Below are 16,436 nucleotides of genomic sequence, written 5' to 3' on the forward strand. Positions count from 1 at the left end.
TAACTTTAACAAACGTTCAGGTGGCGAGAGTGGGGGAGATGGTGACAGCATCATTCCTGGAATTACAATATCTGACTCCGAGGCAGAAGAGCAGCGGGAAGTGGCATTAGTGGTAGTATCATTCAACAGGAGGAAAATCCAGCCACGACAAGGAACGTTCCTGACACTGCAAAGCAGTGTGACACTGACTGCTCTGCACCTCTGGAGATAGAAGTCACCAGTGTTGAGGTAGAGCAAGGTAATCGGAATACTGCTGCTAAAGCAAGGTGGGCATCACCATCCAGGGGCGTATTTGTATTCCGGGCTCAATAACAAAACAATATGTCTTCTGCTGAAACGTATTCTACCCTGACCCAGACAAAAAATGTGTGGGTGGTGGGGTCTGAACTCTACCTCTCTTTGGGTCGGGTTGTTGGGGCTTCTCCTTATACTTGGACACTAAAGATACAGGAATAGGTAAGGTGACAGAGACACCACTGCTCCCTTCTTCCTACACGCCACCATTACGCTACCATACTAATCTCTCTAGTTTCTGCTGCTTTTGAAATGGAAAATCCTTTCTGCATCTTTCTGTAAAAAATTATAATATAGGTAGTCCTCGTTATCCAACGTTTCACTTTACAACGAATGGCATATCCAACGCTTTACAATGCAACCCTAAGGGCCATTTTTCGACGCTGAAATGTGTTATCCGACGCTCATCGCCGCTGATTAACACGGGACTCACTTTACAACGGTTTCACTACCAAATGCTACTTCCAGAACGGATTCCATTGGATAACCGAGGACTGCCTGTACTTCCCTTCACAAGAGATGTGTATTTATGATTCTATATCACGTTTGTTTATTTCAGCAACAAGTAGAATTCAAAATAAGTACTTACTTTGTCGGTCAGTTGTGTTATGAATAACCACGATAGGAATTCTTGGGCCTATAAAAATAATATAAAAGAGAATAAATTAATGTTGGTATATAGGTGATTACAGAAGAAAGGAAACAATAATATCTAATAATCATAATCATATGTATAATCATTTGGTTAAATCCACATGTGTACCTCTCCTGCAACTAATAGTTAGTGACTTCCACAACATCTTCCCTTGTAACTTTCATATGCTGTAATTAGGCAGCTAGCATTTTTATTACATTTATATCATTACAAATATCGTGTTGCTCTGGGCTTTGCTCGTGATTCCTATATCTGTCTCACAATATTGTGGGTACAAATATTCATACACAATGAACTGTTCAAAAAGAATACCCAATACAGAACTGTCAATTACACCACACAAAGCCCACTTACTGTAGCTTTAAATATTTGATATGAATACTACACGCAATGTAATTTCTCCAATTCCGATATTCTTATAAATAAATGGTGCCAGAGGTTTGTAAGGTTTGTGCTGCAGGAAAGAGCCGAAATCAACATGGTTATGCCCCAGAGATCCCCTGCTTGAAACCAAGAAGTAAAATCATTTTAATATATGATGGTGGTTAGTGAATATAAAGCAGAAGCATCATCACTATAGATTCATTTTCCATCCAATTTATGAACGTTTTATGTTACCATTGCCAAGTAACCAACGACAATTGGAATATGCACTAAATATTTAATTAAGTTAATAACAAAATTAAAAATCATGAAGAAGGTCGTGTTTTAAAAGCAGCACATGCAATAGCTAAACTACTAGAAACTTAATAAATAATGACGATGATACTAATGTACACTAAGCAATATAGCTGCTTATTGTACATCCTATAGCAAGATTCATTCACTGTTGAATCAGTGTGCTGTTTCTGTTTTATTACTTTGAAAACGGGATTAAGCTTTGATATTCTACATTAGCGGTGGGCAATGTAGCCACAGGTGTGGCGAATGAGAAGTGAAAATCGCCACACCATGCTTTTCGTTTACTTGAGTCACTACACATTTTAGCTCCCATAAAAAATAACAGTTCAAGGTCAGGTATGGACTCCAACTGGAGGCAGAGGGGAGTATTGGATGGCTGTGTTGCGTCAATGACTCATTCCGAAAGCGGAAACACGCTGTCAGGAAAAAGTTTATTTTTCTGTGGGAGCTGGCAAACTCAAATTCGCCCCACTTTCATGGCCAATTCACCATTGGCGACAGGGTTGCCCACCGCAGTATAACATGAATACATCTTTATAGACAGCATCTTCTCAACAGTACGGATTTCTTCTTGCAATTCAATTCTAGTTATTGTAGGAAAGAACAACCCAATATACGTTTAAAAAAAAAAAAAATCACTTTTAGAAAAAAATAAAGCCAATATGCAATGACAAAAAATATATATATATTATCATAAAAACATACAAAATATAATCCACATGCCTTCTCATCTACATCCTCAAGGCAGCTGATCATTTGTTACCAGCAGCTAAACTCCCAGTGTTTAAACAATAAAAATTCAAATGTTCTGTGCCAACATCCACAGCGTATCTCTTAAGCATTGATAAATGATTTAAAAGAGCAGCTGCAAGCGATGGGAACCAGGAGGATACAGCTCTGCAAAAGTGAGATAATTGGCAACCGCAGTATCTATTTGCCGATTGGAGATCTCTTTATTTGTTGGCTCATGAATTATTTATATCTGATACATGAAGTTCTCATACTGAAGATATTATCATACAAATAATAAAAAAAAAAAAGGCAATGCATTGTTTTTCCTGCAGCACAGCAGCTAATGTTTTAAATATTTTTCCAGTGACAACAATCTCCAATGTTTCACACAGACAGCCCGGAATGTGTAAGGTTCTCCTCTGGGATCATATTCTGAATCTGACCCATCGCAGGCTTTTGGCTGCATCAAGGGAAGCTGCAGCAGAGCTTTGCCCTATCATTTGTACAAATATCCCAGGTATTTGCCTTCTATTATTGTAGTGTAGCCTAACTTTGATACTTATACTGTGGTTCAATATAACACATATTTCACAATTCTTGAAAGGCTACTAACAGCACCATCGCATTGGGCAAGTAAAGCCTGTAATATATTTAATACAACTTACAAACAAAGGGTCAGAATACTTGGGTCAGACGTTTGTTTTATTCCTAAACCTTGCTGAATAATGGTCTATAGTTTAGCTTGAACCGTATTCTGTATCTATGATAAAGGTATGAGTTATATTTTAAAAAAATCATGTTTTGTCCCTTTGTTTACTGAAATACTGCTTGATTTGTGTTAGTGTTGTAGATACCTACTGTATCTCTGGGCTAACTTGTTTTTTTTTTATCTTTATTGCACAGTTTTAAAATAGGAATAAGGAATAAATATGTGTAACCCCCCTCCTAAAGGCTTACTGGCATGGTTAGCGTGTGTAATGTGCCTTCATTCGAGTGATAACAGTGGGCACAATTGTAAGAACCATATGCATGTATATCTGATATAAAACACAGTGCAACGTTGTCGAAATGTGTATGAGCGCTCTCTGTGCTTGGGGACACAAATAAACCACAGTTGTACTACAAAAGTACCTGGCACCCATTATTCTACAATCTTGGTACAATACCTCATCGCCCAGCCGCCTCAATCTAGCCCCTGAGTCAAGGTAACCCATGCGGGTAGCCATATACTGTATAACACAGCAATATAATCTCACTGGAAGCCGGGCAGGAATTATTTAAAAAAATTCAACATACTTGCTATTCTTTTACATTTTAACAATAGTTATACATCTGTGCACACTTAATATATTTCCAAAAAAGTCAGGGGAGAGGGGGATGTAACACCATAGGAGAGAGAAGACAAAATGACATAGAACAGTACTGTATGACAATTGGGGTTCAGTAGTGTATGGAACCTCCAATATTAATACTCACAAACGTAAGAGTTATATGGGCATATCCAAAACTGTGGCAAAATGTAGTAAACGTGTGTGTGTGTGTGTGTGTGTAGCGGCAGTGTGTGTGTGTGTGTGTGTAGCTGCAGTGTGTGTGTATGTGTGTGTAGCTGCAGTTTGTGTATGTATGTGTGTGTGTGCAGTGCTGTTGTGTGTGTGTTCACACAGAGGGGTGGCAGTGTGTAGATAGATAGCTGCAGTGTAAGCGTATATGGAGGTGCTTTAATGTATTTACCATTTTATTTTAATAAAAAAAATCTATATTACTATATAAAAGTGTCTATTATTTATATTTATTAATGGTAATAATCCCCTCAGAATAGGGCATTACTGGCCAATAATGCCCTGGCTGGGTTAAAGTCCCTCAGCTTCGCCATAGCTGCAGTTTTTGTGTGTGTAGCTGCAGTTTGTGTGTGTGTGGTTGTAGCTGCAGTGTGTTTGTAGCTGCTGTGTGTGTGTGTGTGTAGCTGCAGTGTGTGTGTGTAGCTGCAGTGTATGTGTATCTGCAGTGTGTGTGTATACACAGAGGGGGCGGCAGTGTGTGGATATAGATAGCTGCAGTGTAAGCGTGTTACCCCTGTTCATGCATTGTTTTCAATGCAGACGCTGTATTTCTTGAGCTAAATATTGCGGTAGTGTTAAGAGGTTCAATAACGTCTGCTACATCTGTATATTTATAGAAGAGTGTACTAAGGAACATCATGCCTGCAGTAAGAGGCTTGAACAACACACCTTTCACTGATCATATGTTACAGTTGGTTCAAATTTATTGTTAACAAGCAATATTATACTCTGGTGCAGAACTATATAAAGGTGCAATCTCTGTTCGTTTGCAAATAGTTTCTTTATTTTTTTTTTAAACAACTAAACAATGTAATTATCATCTTTACACCAATGTAAGTATTGAGCACATAAAGCAAATATTTGGCTATTTTGGTCTCCTTGGAATTTTCTTTTAATTGAAGAGTGCCTTGTCAATTAAATATTTTCTCAACCTCGAGCCCAGGAGTGGCCAACTCCAGTCCTCAAGGGCCACCAACAGGTCAGATTTTCAGGATATCCCTGCTTCAGCACAGGTTGCTCAATCAGTCGAAGACTGAGCCACCTGTTGGTGGCCCTTGTAGACTGGAGTTGGCCACTCCTGGTCCAAGCCCTGGTTCTCAAACCTTACCTCTGGGACCACATCGATTATAGGACTACCCAATGCATTTGCAATCAGGTGAATGCACCTGATGAATCAGATAATGTTTGCTTGCTGTAAGCTTCTTGACGTTAGCATTGCTTAGCAAACATACCTGTAGCTCTGAATGTCACACGTGCCCTGTTTAGTTTCAGGAAACAACATAAAAAGCGTATGGAAAAAATATACCTTCACATTTCAGTAAGAAGAACTCCAAGTTGAGACTGAATGAGGCGCTGACGTAACTACAGTTTTCAATCAAATCACAGGAGATGCATCGTCTGTTAAAGGTCCCATTAGTGTTTGCACTTCAAAGAAAAGAAATAATCGAAATCTGATATTAACAAGGCATAGTGCAGATCATAGCTGCAATGGGTACTGTATATTTGGAAACAAAAATGTAGGGAATCAAATCATAATATTGTTAGCAAACAATGAAGTTCCAATTAGATTGTAAGCTCTTCGGGGCAGGGAACTTCTTTTCCTAAATGTTATTTTTATGTCTGATGAACTTCTCATTATGTGTTATTTGTATTATTTGTTATTTATATGATTATGTCCCGTGTATTACTGCTGTGAAGCGCTATGTACATTAATGGCGTTATATAAATAAAGATATACATACATACAGTGATTCAGCAGTTACAGTATCAGGAAAAATACACACATCAATGTTTCCGTCCCTTTAGGCTGAGTCCCCTGTGCCGCTGACCGCGCTCATGCTTCGCAAGCGCGCGGGGGGGGGGGGGGGTTGTTGCAGGCAAGCTGAGCGCGGTTCAAAGACAGGTTTTTTTGTTTACGCAAGTGCCAAGCGTGGGTGAGCATCCGTGCCCGCGCGCTCCGCGTGAGCGGGGACATCCACATTTAAATAGCGAGCATTTACTTCGTGAAACACCGCGCGGTCAGCGGCACAGGGGAATCAGCCTTACTGTATAGATGAGCGAGTTCCGATCTTTGGAATCCGACCCCCTTCACCTCTGCAATCCGAGCAAAATAAAGCATGATGCTGTTGATTAAATCTGGCTCGGGTTACCAAGGTTCTGTGGTGTCGGATTCCAGAAACCCGAATTTGCTCATCTCCACTCTAGATTTTCCATGAATAACTGTTGGATCAATTACACATCCCAGTGTTTTACTAAGATTCTACAGAATATCTATTTTGAACCGCAGTGTCTTCGGGTGGTAAGTTTAGCATCCACCAATTTCTATATTTGGTTTACTTTGCTATTGTATTGTTCAATATACAGGGTACATATGAAATGCACATGTTTTTTTTCTACGCTACATTGGACTTTAACGTCTAAGGTTATATTTTATTACTATATAACTATTTACGAACACATGCAGCATTAGGACAATTTAAAATCAGATTTATTGTATTTATTTCGTTTCGCATAATGTTATCTATAATTAGTGCCATTTACATTCCATTTAAGACTTTTTAAAGTTGATGGGAACATTTAAAGGTGCCATTCGTGGTCCTCTACTCACTCAAGTCAGTAGGTGTTAACGCCTATTTGGCTATGTTAAGCCTTAGCTGACCTTAGATTCTGGTAGTACTGTATGTTGTTTATCATCAAAATTGACAGAATTGGAAGACCAAGCGGATTATACAGTAAGCATCAAACATTCAGTGGAGAAATATGCTGTTATTTATGACAGGCTCATGTTATACTTTATACAGGCAGTCCTCGTTTTACAATGCTTCGATTTACAACGAATGGCTTATCCAACGCTATGCAATGCATACCTATGTTCATTTTTACAACGCCAAAGCGGCTTATCCAACGCTCTTACGACGCTTTGCAAAGTTGTTTATGTGTATATAATATGTATATTATACTATATTATACTATATAATATATTATATTTTTATATAATATATTATATATTATGTTATATTATATATATATAATACAGTATATACACTATATAATTTATGTGTGTGCTGCATATCTTATTGCCTGCGTAAAATATTTTGTGTATTTTAGCATTAAAAATAGCCTTCAGGAACGGAACCTTTCATTTAAACAGTGTTCCTATGGGAAAACGTGTTTCGCTTTACAACGTTTCGCTATCCAATGTCATTTTGAGTAACGCATTGTGTCGGATAACCGAGGACTGCCTGTACTGTACTATAAGATGCCTAATACCACGAATACCATTTGGCAACCAGAAGAAAACTATTGTATTGAAAATGTAATTTCTAATAGCATGTCTTTTATCCATGAATGCAGATTTTGTTTAATTTATTTTCCTAATAATATAGGAAGATTACACACACACAAAAAAGAGCAAATACTATTGCCTGGGACACACACACACACACACACACACACACACACACACACACACACACACACACACACACACACACACACACACACACACACACACACACATCGTTATCGGCAAATGCCAAATGGATGAGAGGACTGTTGAAATGAGAGAGATAAGTAAAACTTGTGCGGCTGATAATATATAAGCACTTCTCAAAGAAGACAATGAACAATAAAAACACCAATGCCAATAAAACCTTTATAAGAAGATGATAGAAAAACTGACAGCAGAATGCTGGACTCCTGCAGATGGCAGTCTGGCTATACTATGGAAGCATACGTACATTCAGTAGATTCAAACGTACATGAATACCTACCTATATAGATGTCTCCGTCTGGGTGAATCCTCCGTGCTGAGAAAGTAGCTACAAATAAATCACAAATAGATTTTAAAAAAAGTGCACCTAAAAATGATATTTCCATCTCTAATTGTACTAAGCCACTAACCAATTAATATTAGGCACCAGTAATGTAATATACTTATTGAGAATTTAAAAATATTACATATGAGCAAAGCCTTAGTCCCAAATGGTGTATTCAGTATGTTTTAAAACATTGTCTATACTTTTTAATATTCTGATGAAGTAGTTTATCATGAAATCCACAAAACCTTTCTATATTGTAGGCAATTTAAATAAATCTAACATAGATATATATACGGAAATAGCCGTGTTAGTCCAGTTGCGATAGTGCAGAATAAATCAGTACTTCAGTATTAGGTGATACCTTTTTTATTTGGACTAACAATTTATGTCATAGGACAAGCTTTCGAGAGTCTCTTCTCTTCCTCAGGTCGGCAATTCTGGTTTACAAAGGAATCTATAGCTAAAACAGAGGTTAGGAAAGCAGGAAATCAGAAAAACAAACAAACAAAGAAACACAGCTGTAGATAAGGTGGGGTGACATACAACCCTACCCAAGAGGGAATACGAAAAATAATCAAAGATGGATGTGACATTAAAATAAATCTTACCCAAATCTCCCATTCATGCGTTCCGGCAACCACCAAAACTCAAACAGAAATTAGTCAACAGAAAACTTCATAATGAACTTAAAGACACTGATAATGACACACAACCGTGCAACAACACACGTTGCAAACTCTGCAAACATATATGCCAAGATCCCACAGCCAGTCACAACCATGGAACACTCAATGTTAACGGATCATACTGCTGCACATCCAGGAATGTGGTTTATATGATTGAGTGTAACAAATGTGACCAAGGATTCTACATTGGGGAAACCAGCCAAAAACTTCAAGGCAGAATGAATATGCACAGACACTCTATACTCCACGAAGAAACAAGATACTGCTCACCTGTGGGACATCATTTCTAACAACCAGATCATTCCATAAATGATTTAAAAATCAAAATCCTCAAATGGAATGTTTAAACGTGCCCAAGAACGAAAAACATTTCAACTCAGAATGATAAGACTCTTTGACACAAAACAAGGGGACTTAATGCAAATATGGGGTTTCTCACACACTATCACAATTGTTTTTAATTATCCTGCCTGCCTCTCTGCCAATGTTCTCATCCACCCCCACCCACATAACCCCCCAGCATCCCTCCACAGCATCCCATTCCCCCTCTATGCTGTTTCGTTTCATCGTTTTATTACCCTTCCAATGTCCTCAGACATCCCTTTCTCACTGCACCTTATCTACATCTCTGTTTCTTTTTTTTCTGCTTTCCTAACCTCTGTTTTAGCCATAGATTCCTTTGTAAACCAGTATTGCTGACCCGAGGAAGAGAGGAGAACTCTCAAAAGCTTGTCCTATTACATAAATTGTTAATTGTTAGTCCAAATAAAAAAGGTATCACCTAACACTGAAGTACATACATACAGTACACACGCACACACGCACACACGCACGCACACACGCACACACGCACACACGCACACACGCACACACGCACACACGCACTCACGCACACACGCACACTAAAATGAAAAAGGCATGACTCTTATTAATGCATGCCTTATTTAATGTAGCATAAAAAATATGTTAGATATTAGTTGAGTACCAAAAAATTGGAGCTTTAAATCAACAAAACTTGACTTGAGCACCATCTCATTGCAGTATTATAACAACTCACACTTTTATTTTGACATGGCTCCTTTCTAATAGTGACCAAGACAAAATTTCATAGACTTTAATCTTTTTTTCTCTTTGACCAAAAACATTCTTTAGCTGAGACCTTCCTGATGAATAGCCATGGGAGGTCGAGATTGATGAGAAGATTCACAGCCTGCCATAGAAACCTCTGTGAATTCTAAATGACTGCTGGACTCGGGAGTCAAATATCTCTGTGAGTGTGTGATCTACAGTAACATACAAATATCTCTGCGAGTGTGACCTAACATACAAATATCTCTGTGAGTGTGACCTAACATACAAATATCTCTGGGAGTGTGACCTAACATACAAATATCTCTGTGAGTGTGACCTAACATACAAATATCTCTGTGAGTGTGACCTAACATACAAATATCTCTGTGAGTGTGACCTAACATACAAATATCTGTGTGAGTGTGACATAACATACAAATATCTCTGTGAGTGTGATCTAACATACACATCTCTGGGAGTGTGATCTAACATACACATATCTCTGTGAGAGTGATCTAACATACACATCTCTGTGAGTGTGACCTAACATACAAATATCTCTGTCACTGTGACCTAACATACTAATATCTCTGTGAGTGTGATCTAACATACAAATATCTCTGTGAGTGTGACCTAATATACAAATATCTCTGTGACTGTGACCTAACATACAAATATCTCTGTGAGTGTGACCTAACATACAAATATCTCTGTGAGTGTGATCTAACATACACATATCTCTGCGAGTGTGATCTAACATACAAATATCTCTGTGAGTGTGACCTAACATACAAATATCTCTGTGAGTGTGATCTAACATACACATCTCTGGGAGTGTGATCTAACATACACATATCTCTGTGAGAGTGATCTAACATACACATCTCTGTGAGTGTGACCTAACATACAAATATCTCTGAGTGTGACCTAACATACAAATATATCTGTGAGTGTGATCTAACATACAAATATCTCTGTGAGTGTGACCTAACATACAAATATCTCTGTGAGTGTGATCTAACATACAAATATCTCTGTGAGTGTGACCTAACATACAAATATCTCTTTGAGTGTGATCTAACATACACATATCTCTGCGAGTGTGATCTAACATACAAATATCTCTGTGAGTGTGATCTAACATACACATATATCTGTGAGTGTGATCTAACATACACATATCTCTTTGAGTGTGATCTAACATACAAATATCTCTTTGAGTGTGATCTAACATACAAATATCTCTGTGAGTGTGATCTAACATACACATATCTCTGCGAGTGTGATCTAACACAGGGGCACGCAAACTTTTTTTGCTGCGCCCCCCCCCTGCCTGCTCTCCTCAGTTGTACGCCCACCCCCTCCTTACCTCATGCGGCGGGGTCATGTGATGTCACGTGACCTGCGGTGTCAATTGACGTCACGTTACCAAGGCAACCGTGACATCACATGACCTATGACATCAGTTTGCCATGATAGCGCATCCTGAAGCCGGCTGAATCACGGTAAGTAGAGGTTGCAGAGGCCTTGCGCGGTCCCCCGGCATTTAATTTAAATGCCTTGGGGAAGCCATCGGGACCTCTAAAACCGCCCGTGCGCTACCAAAAAAATCTTGCGCGCCCCCCAGTTTGCGCACCGCTGATCTAACATACACATATCTCTGTGAGTGTGATCTAACATACACATATCTCTGTGAGTGTGATCTAACATACACATATCTCTGTGAGTGTGATCTAACATACACATATCTCTGTGAGTGTGATCTAACATACACATATCTCTGTGAGTGTGATCTAACATACACATATCTCTGTGAGTGTGATCTAACATACACATATCTCTGAGAGTGTGATCACACATACACATATCTCTGTGAGTGTGATCTAACATACACATATCTCTGTGAGTGTGACCTAACATACACATATATTTGTGAGTGTGATCTAACATACACATATCTCTGTGAGTGTGATCTAACATACACATATCTCTGTGAGTGTGATCTAACATACACATATATCTGTGAGTGTGATCTAACCTACACATATTTCCAAAACACATGGAGGCAGCCACAGCGTTTATAATAGCATTGTTATATTCTTAAGGGAAGCCAGTTAGACGGGCACATCGTGCACAAATAATTTGGCTCTCTTGTTCAGGCTATTTACTTCTATCAAGGGGCTTCATTGACAACATTGGAGGTGCGGTCATAGGGATGCATGCAAGATCTCTGTACATTAGCGATGTTCCTACTCACATTTTTTGATTATTTTCATCATAAGCCAGTATCATGGTAACATCCCAATCTCCCGATGTAATGGATTGCAAATTGTCATTACTGTTATTTGTCTGTATTTAAAAAAAAAAAGGTATTTTTATTTAGAAATTCTTGGTTAATTTATATATTGCGTTTATATTGTAATTACAATATTACATTACATTTCCCCAAATATCGCAAATTACCAAAGTATCCATTTTTAAGTTTATTTTGGGTGGGACCTTTGCCATGTCTATGCTTTGGGGGAAGCATGCTTAAAGAAACAAGCAGCCAGCAAGCTGAGAGGAAAAGAAAATGGAAAGTTACAGTAACAGTAAGGCCCTATAAATGATTTTCTTCCTTCTCCTGCCTCTGTTCTATTGTCCTCTAATACATTCTGTGCCCTATCAATAGAGGATCAAAAACCGCAATGGTTCATCAAGATCCACAAAATTCAGGTGTTCTTATACTGTAGTGTAACTTGCATTTGGCCAACATAATGTACAGGCACAATTAAGAAGCCTCTTAAATTGATAAGTCGTTAAAATCACTCCACATTAAATGTGGGCACTTTCACTTGTGCCTTTGGTTATTTCTGGATTTAAAAATAAATAAATGGTGTTTTGGTTTTTATTCTGGTTTTGTCTAACCCGATTTGTTTGACTTAGGTATTCGATTTTTAACCAAATGATGCACAAAACTCCAAATACGAAGGAAAATGCTAAAACAATGTGGCATAATAAAAGAACATTATTAAAACAAGTTATGGGCACTTGGCTCGGTGTCTTGGTTTTGATTCTAAATATTTTGCGGGGTTTTGGTTCTAAAAGTTTTTGGAATTGGATCCAAATGTAAGACAGATGCTATTTAACAGGTCTACGGTACTATATGCCAAACTCATTTAAAGAAATTCAGAAGAGACTTGCCTACACTGCGTCTGTCAGGTTGTAATTTTACCGACCCCCGTGCAAAAGGCTGTTTGCATCTTTTTTGGTTAACTCTACATTGAGTTCTTATATGTACAAGTTTGCACTACAACGCCACTATCGTTAGTCATCTCTCAGAACCTCATTCTATAGAAAAATTTGTTTGGAACCTAGAATCACCAAATTACCCTTATTTACACTTTTTTATTCTTTATACGGGATTGGACTCAACTAATGGCTTTCTATTTAAAGCCAGGTCTTTAACCATTTTGCATCATGTGTCTGGCCTGCTCATTGGCTTTGCACTGCTAAAGTGAGAGAAAGTTGCACATTGGACACAGTAAGAATATGGTAGTTAAAAACAGGCAACAATATAGCACAGAACACTCCATGCCCAGAGGCCTACAGCTAGGAACCTTCTTATATCTCAATGCAACCTTCAATGTTCATATACTGTATACAAATTCAACTTGCTGAATTAGAATAGAATCTTAACAGTTCCTCTGTTCTCTGCAAGTAGTACTTTTACCTGTGATGAAGACATAGCAATGTGATGAAACTTCCCACGACCTCCCTGCGGAATTGCTCTCACGAAGAAGAACTTTCTGCCATCTTTAGAAAATATTGGTTCTTCGTTCTGTAAATAGTTGATACAGTGTTGCTGTTATTCATAAAAATGTCAATATTCGAACAGTTCAGCTAGAACAGAGGTTCCCAACTCCTGTCCTCAAGGACCACTAAGAGTGCAGGATTTTAGGCTATCCTATCATTAGCACAGGTGGCCCAATCATTTTGACTGAACCACCTGTGCTTAAGCCGGGGTATCCTTAAACCTGCACTTTGAGTGGTCCTTGAGGACTGGAGTTGGAAACCTCTGAGCTAGAACAATATTATACCAAAAGTGCCCGTTTTTCTTTTTGTACTTAAACCCGGGCTTCTTTGGAGCTGGTCCATAGTCCTTAAACCCCCAGCTCCTGAGACATTTGTAGTTTTTTCGTGCCAGTGTGAAAAACACAAAAACTACAAATATGGCGATGGCATCAGCAACAGGAAGTTGCGATGTCATATCCTGCTGAGGTTGTAGCTTTCTATTAGCTGCTGAAGCTAGCTTGACCCTGGCAACCCTAATGGGTCCACTGAAAAAGTATTTTTGCCCGGTGGATAAAACTTCCTTTATCTTAGGAATATGGGATGGGTGTAAGTCAAAGGACCCTCCTTTTATAAAGCAGGAGCTTTTATAATTATCCCTGTTGCGAAGTCTTCATTTCTACACGGAGGGGAAATTACACTAGGAGATTGCATCAAAAGATACCATTACGTGCCTGGTATAGGCACTTGAACGTGAGTGCATATCTTACCAACCTCTTGTTGTATGTTCAATGTTGTGACGTACTTCACTATATTCCCCTTTTCTTTCTCACATCTTTCCCTATCACGAGGAGCGCTGAACATTGTGAACGTCATTGCCGTTATTGGAATTTGCAATAATTGGACTGTTCAAGCTGCACCGCACCAAATCATCTCAAAAGTTTGGACTTTATTTATATTGTTAGAGCGCTTCCTATTTTGTTATATATTCTCTTTGTTTTGTAAATGTTTCCAATATTTTACATTTATGTAAAAAAAAGTGTCTTCTCTACATTTTTAAATTGCGTTAAAATATGAAGTCCCCGTTATTGTGACCTGAGAGATTTTTGGGTGAAACTTGACATTTCTTAAACTATTTAAAAAGAATAAAAATAAATAAACAACAGCGCATTTCACAGCGTTCGCCAACTTTTGTAAAAAGTGTGCACATCTGTGAGCATGATGCAACATTAATATTTTAAAAGTACATTACAGCATTTTGTTCCTAAGAGATTGGACGTTACTGCAGGGAGACCTAAACATGCAAATTTACACTACAGTAAACAAAAACAAAAATATATATATTCAGTATGTATATAAAAGTTTTAAAAAAAAGTTTATACTGTCACAGGGAGGATGAGAAAGATACCTCTGAAATAAATAGGAAATCAAATAAATAAATACATAATAAATTAAAATTGATGTAAACAGAAATAATACAATAATTTAGACATGAAACAGAGAATCAGGTACTGTACTAGCATTCACTAAGGTTTGATAGCCATATCATTTGAAATCATTTTCTCTCTCTCATCACACAAAAAAAAAAACAATTGGGCTTGGATTACAAAAATGTTTAATCCATTAAAATGTTATAAAGCAGAGAGAATCCACACAGACAGTGTTTTCGGCATAACGTATATATATATATATATATATATATATATATATATATATATATATATATACACACAGCTCAACCCTGTTATAACGCGATCCGTTACAACGCGAATCCGCTTATAACGCGATGCAAGCGTGGCTCCCAATTTTCGTATTTATGAATACTTTACAACACGATTATTTGTATCTTAAATACTTTGTTGTACAATGCATACAATTGTACATTATTTCTAACGCAATGTGATTCTTTGGACTCCAAACAGCTAAGGGGTTTGAGCAGTATATATATATTAAAGAAAGTAATAGTTTATTAAAGGAGGAATCCAAGCGGGGGACTCCATACTTCCGGAGATACCTCCGAAGGGGATGCCGGTATCTCCTTCAAGGTTAAAGCTCCCACGTCACGCGGACCAATTCACACCGGATGACATCACAGCTTCCTATTGGCTCGCAGGGCGCGGGAGCTTTGCAAAGTGGCCAGTAAGTGAACCCCAGCGAGCGAGTCGGAGTGTAGCATTTAAAGTGTCTTATATGAAGTGTCTGTGGAGTTAAGATTGGAATTGAATTGGAAGTGAAGATTACAAGAAGCACTGGACCCTGCACTTCATCATCAACCCTGCAACTGTGAGAACTTGGCTTCCTAAATGCTCTGGCAATTTTTACACATCTATAGACTCATTTTGTAAGCTGCTGTGTAACCTTCCGTGCCACACTGCCCTCCCAGGCCTGATTTATACACCTGCTCTGTCCCATCATACTCCTCATCTCCTCCAATACCTGGGAACTCTCTTCTGCTACCTCTCTCCCTGCATCTCACTATGCCCTCCCTATTGCTTTTTCTGGTTACTGTTTACTCACTCCTTTGTAAATGTTTCTGCTCTCTCCACCTTCCCCACCCCTCTCCTATCCACATTTCTTCATCTCTACTTCCCTCCACCTATGCTTGTGCCAATACACCGAACCACTATGCACACACCTTTTTCCAAACAAATTCTAGACTCCTCAATAAAAAGCCCCCTCCCCACCCCCCAAATCCTCTTCTCTCCCCCTCTCTCTACTGCTCCTCTTTGCTGCTGGGCATATCTCTCCTAATCCTGGACCCAGCCATATACACACCTGCTCTCGCCCACGCCTGCCTGCCACCTCTTTCCCTGCTAATAGTGTTAACCCATCTAATTGTATAACGGCCAACCTTAAAACTCACCTCTCAAAAGAAACATCCCAATAGCCTGCACTGATGGTTACTGTCCCACACTCACAGTCACTCCTACCAACCATTGTGGCCAAGCACTGCCATCTACTGCACTAATTCCTTCATCTGCTGTCTCTGTAAGTCTCCCATCATACCACTTAGATTGTAAGCTCTCCGGGGCAGGGATTTCCTTTCCTATTGTCTGAATTTGCTGTGCTTAGTGTATTATTATAATTCCCGTACTGTATTGTCTTTGTAAAGCACTGTCGGCGCTATATAAATTAACCTATTCATATATACATACAGTACATAATA

The 16,436-nt window shown here is 38.6% G+C and overlaps 1 protein-coding gene across 3 annotated transcripts in view; it reads right to left on the bottom strand.

Moving 5' to 3' along the window:
• The window catches only part of DPP6 (dipeptidyl peptidase like 6), a 1,044,825-nt gene that overhangs the window by 47,303 nt on the left and 981,086 nt on the right, over window positions 1–16,436 (bottom strand). For all 3 annotated transcript variants that reach the window (XM_075587874.1, XM_075587872.1, XM_075587873.1), the window contains exons 13-17: window positions 13,212–13,319; window positions 11,757–11,848; window positions 7,695–7,742; window positions 5,228–5,346; window positions 884–931 (exon numbers count right to left, since the gene is read on the bottom strand). In XM_075587874.1, the coding sequence (XP_075443989.1) occupies window positions 884–931; window positions 5,228–5,346; window positions 7,695–7,742; window positions 11,757–11,848; window positions 13,212–13,319 (415 nt within the window). The remainder of the gene's footprint in view (window positions 1–883; window positions 932–5,227; window positions 5,347–7,694; window positions 7,743–11,756; window positions 11,849–13,211; window positions 13,320–16,436) is intronic.

This window comes from Ascaphus truei, chromosome 2 (assembly GCF_040206685.1).
Source record: "Ascaphus truei isolate aAscTru1 chromosome 2, aAscTru1.hap1, whole genome shotgun sequence".
Lineage (NCBI taxonomy): Eukaryota > Metazoa > Chordata > Amphibia > Anura > Ascaphidae > Ascaphus > Ascaphus truei.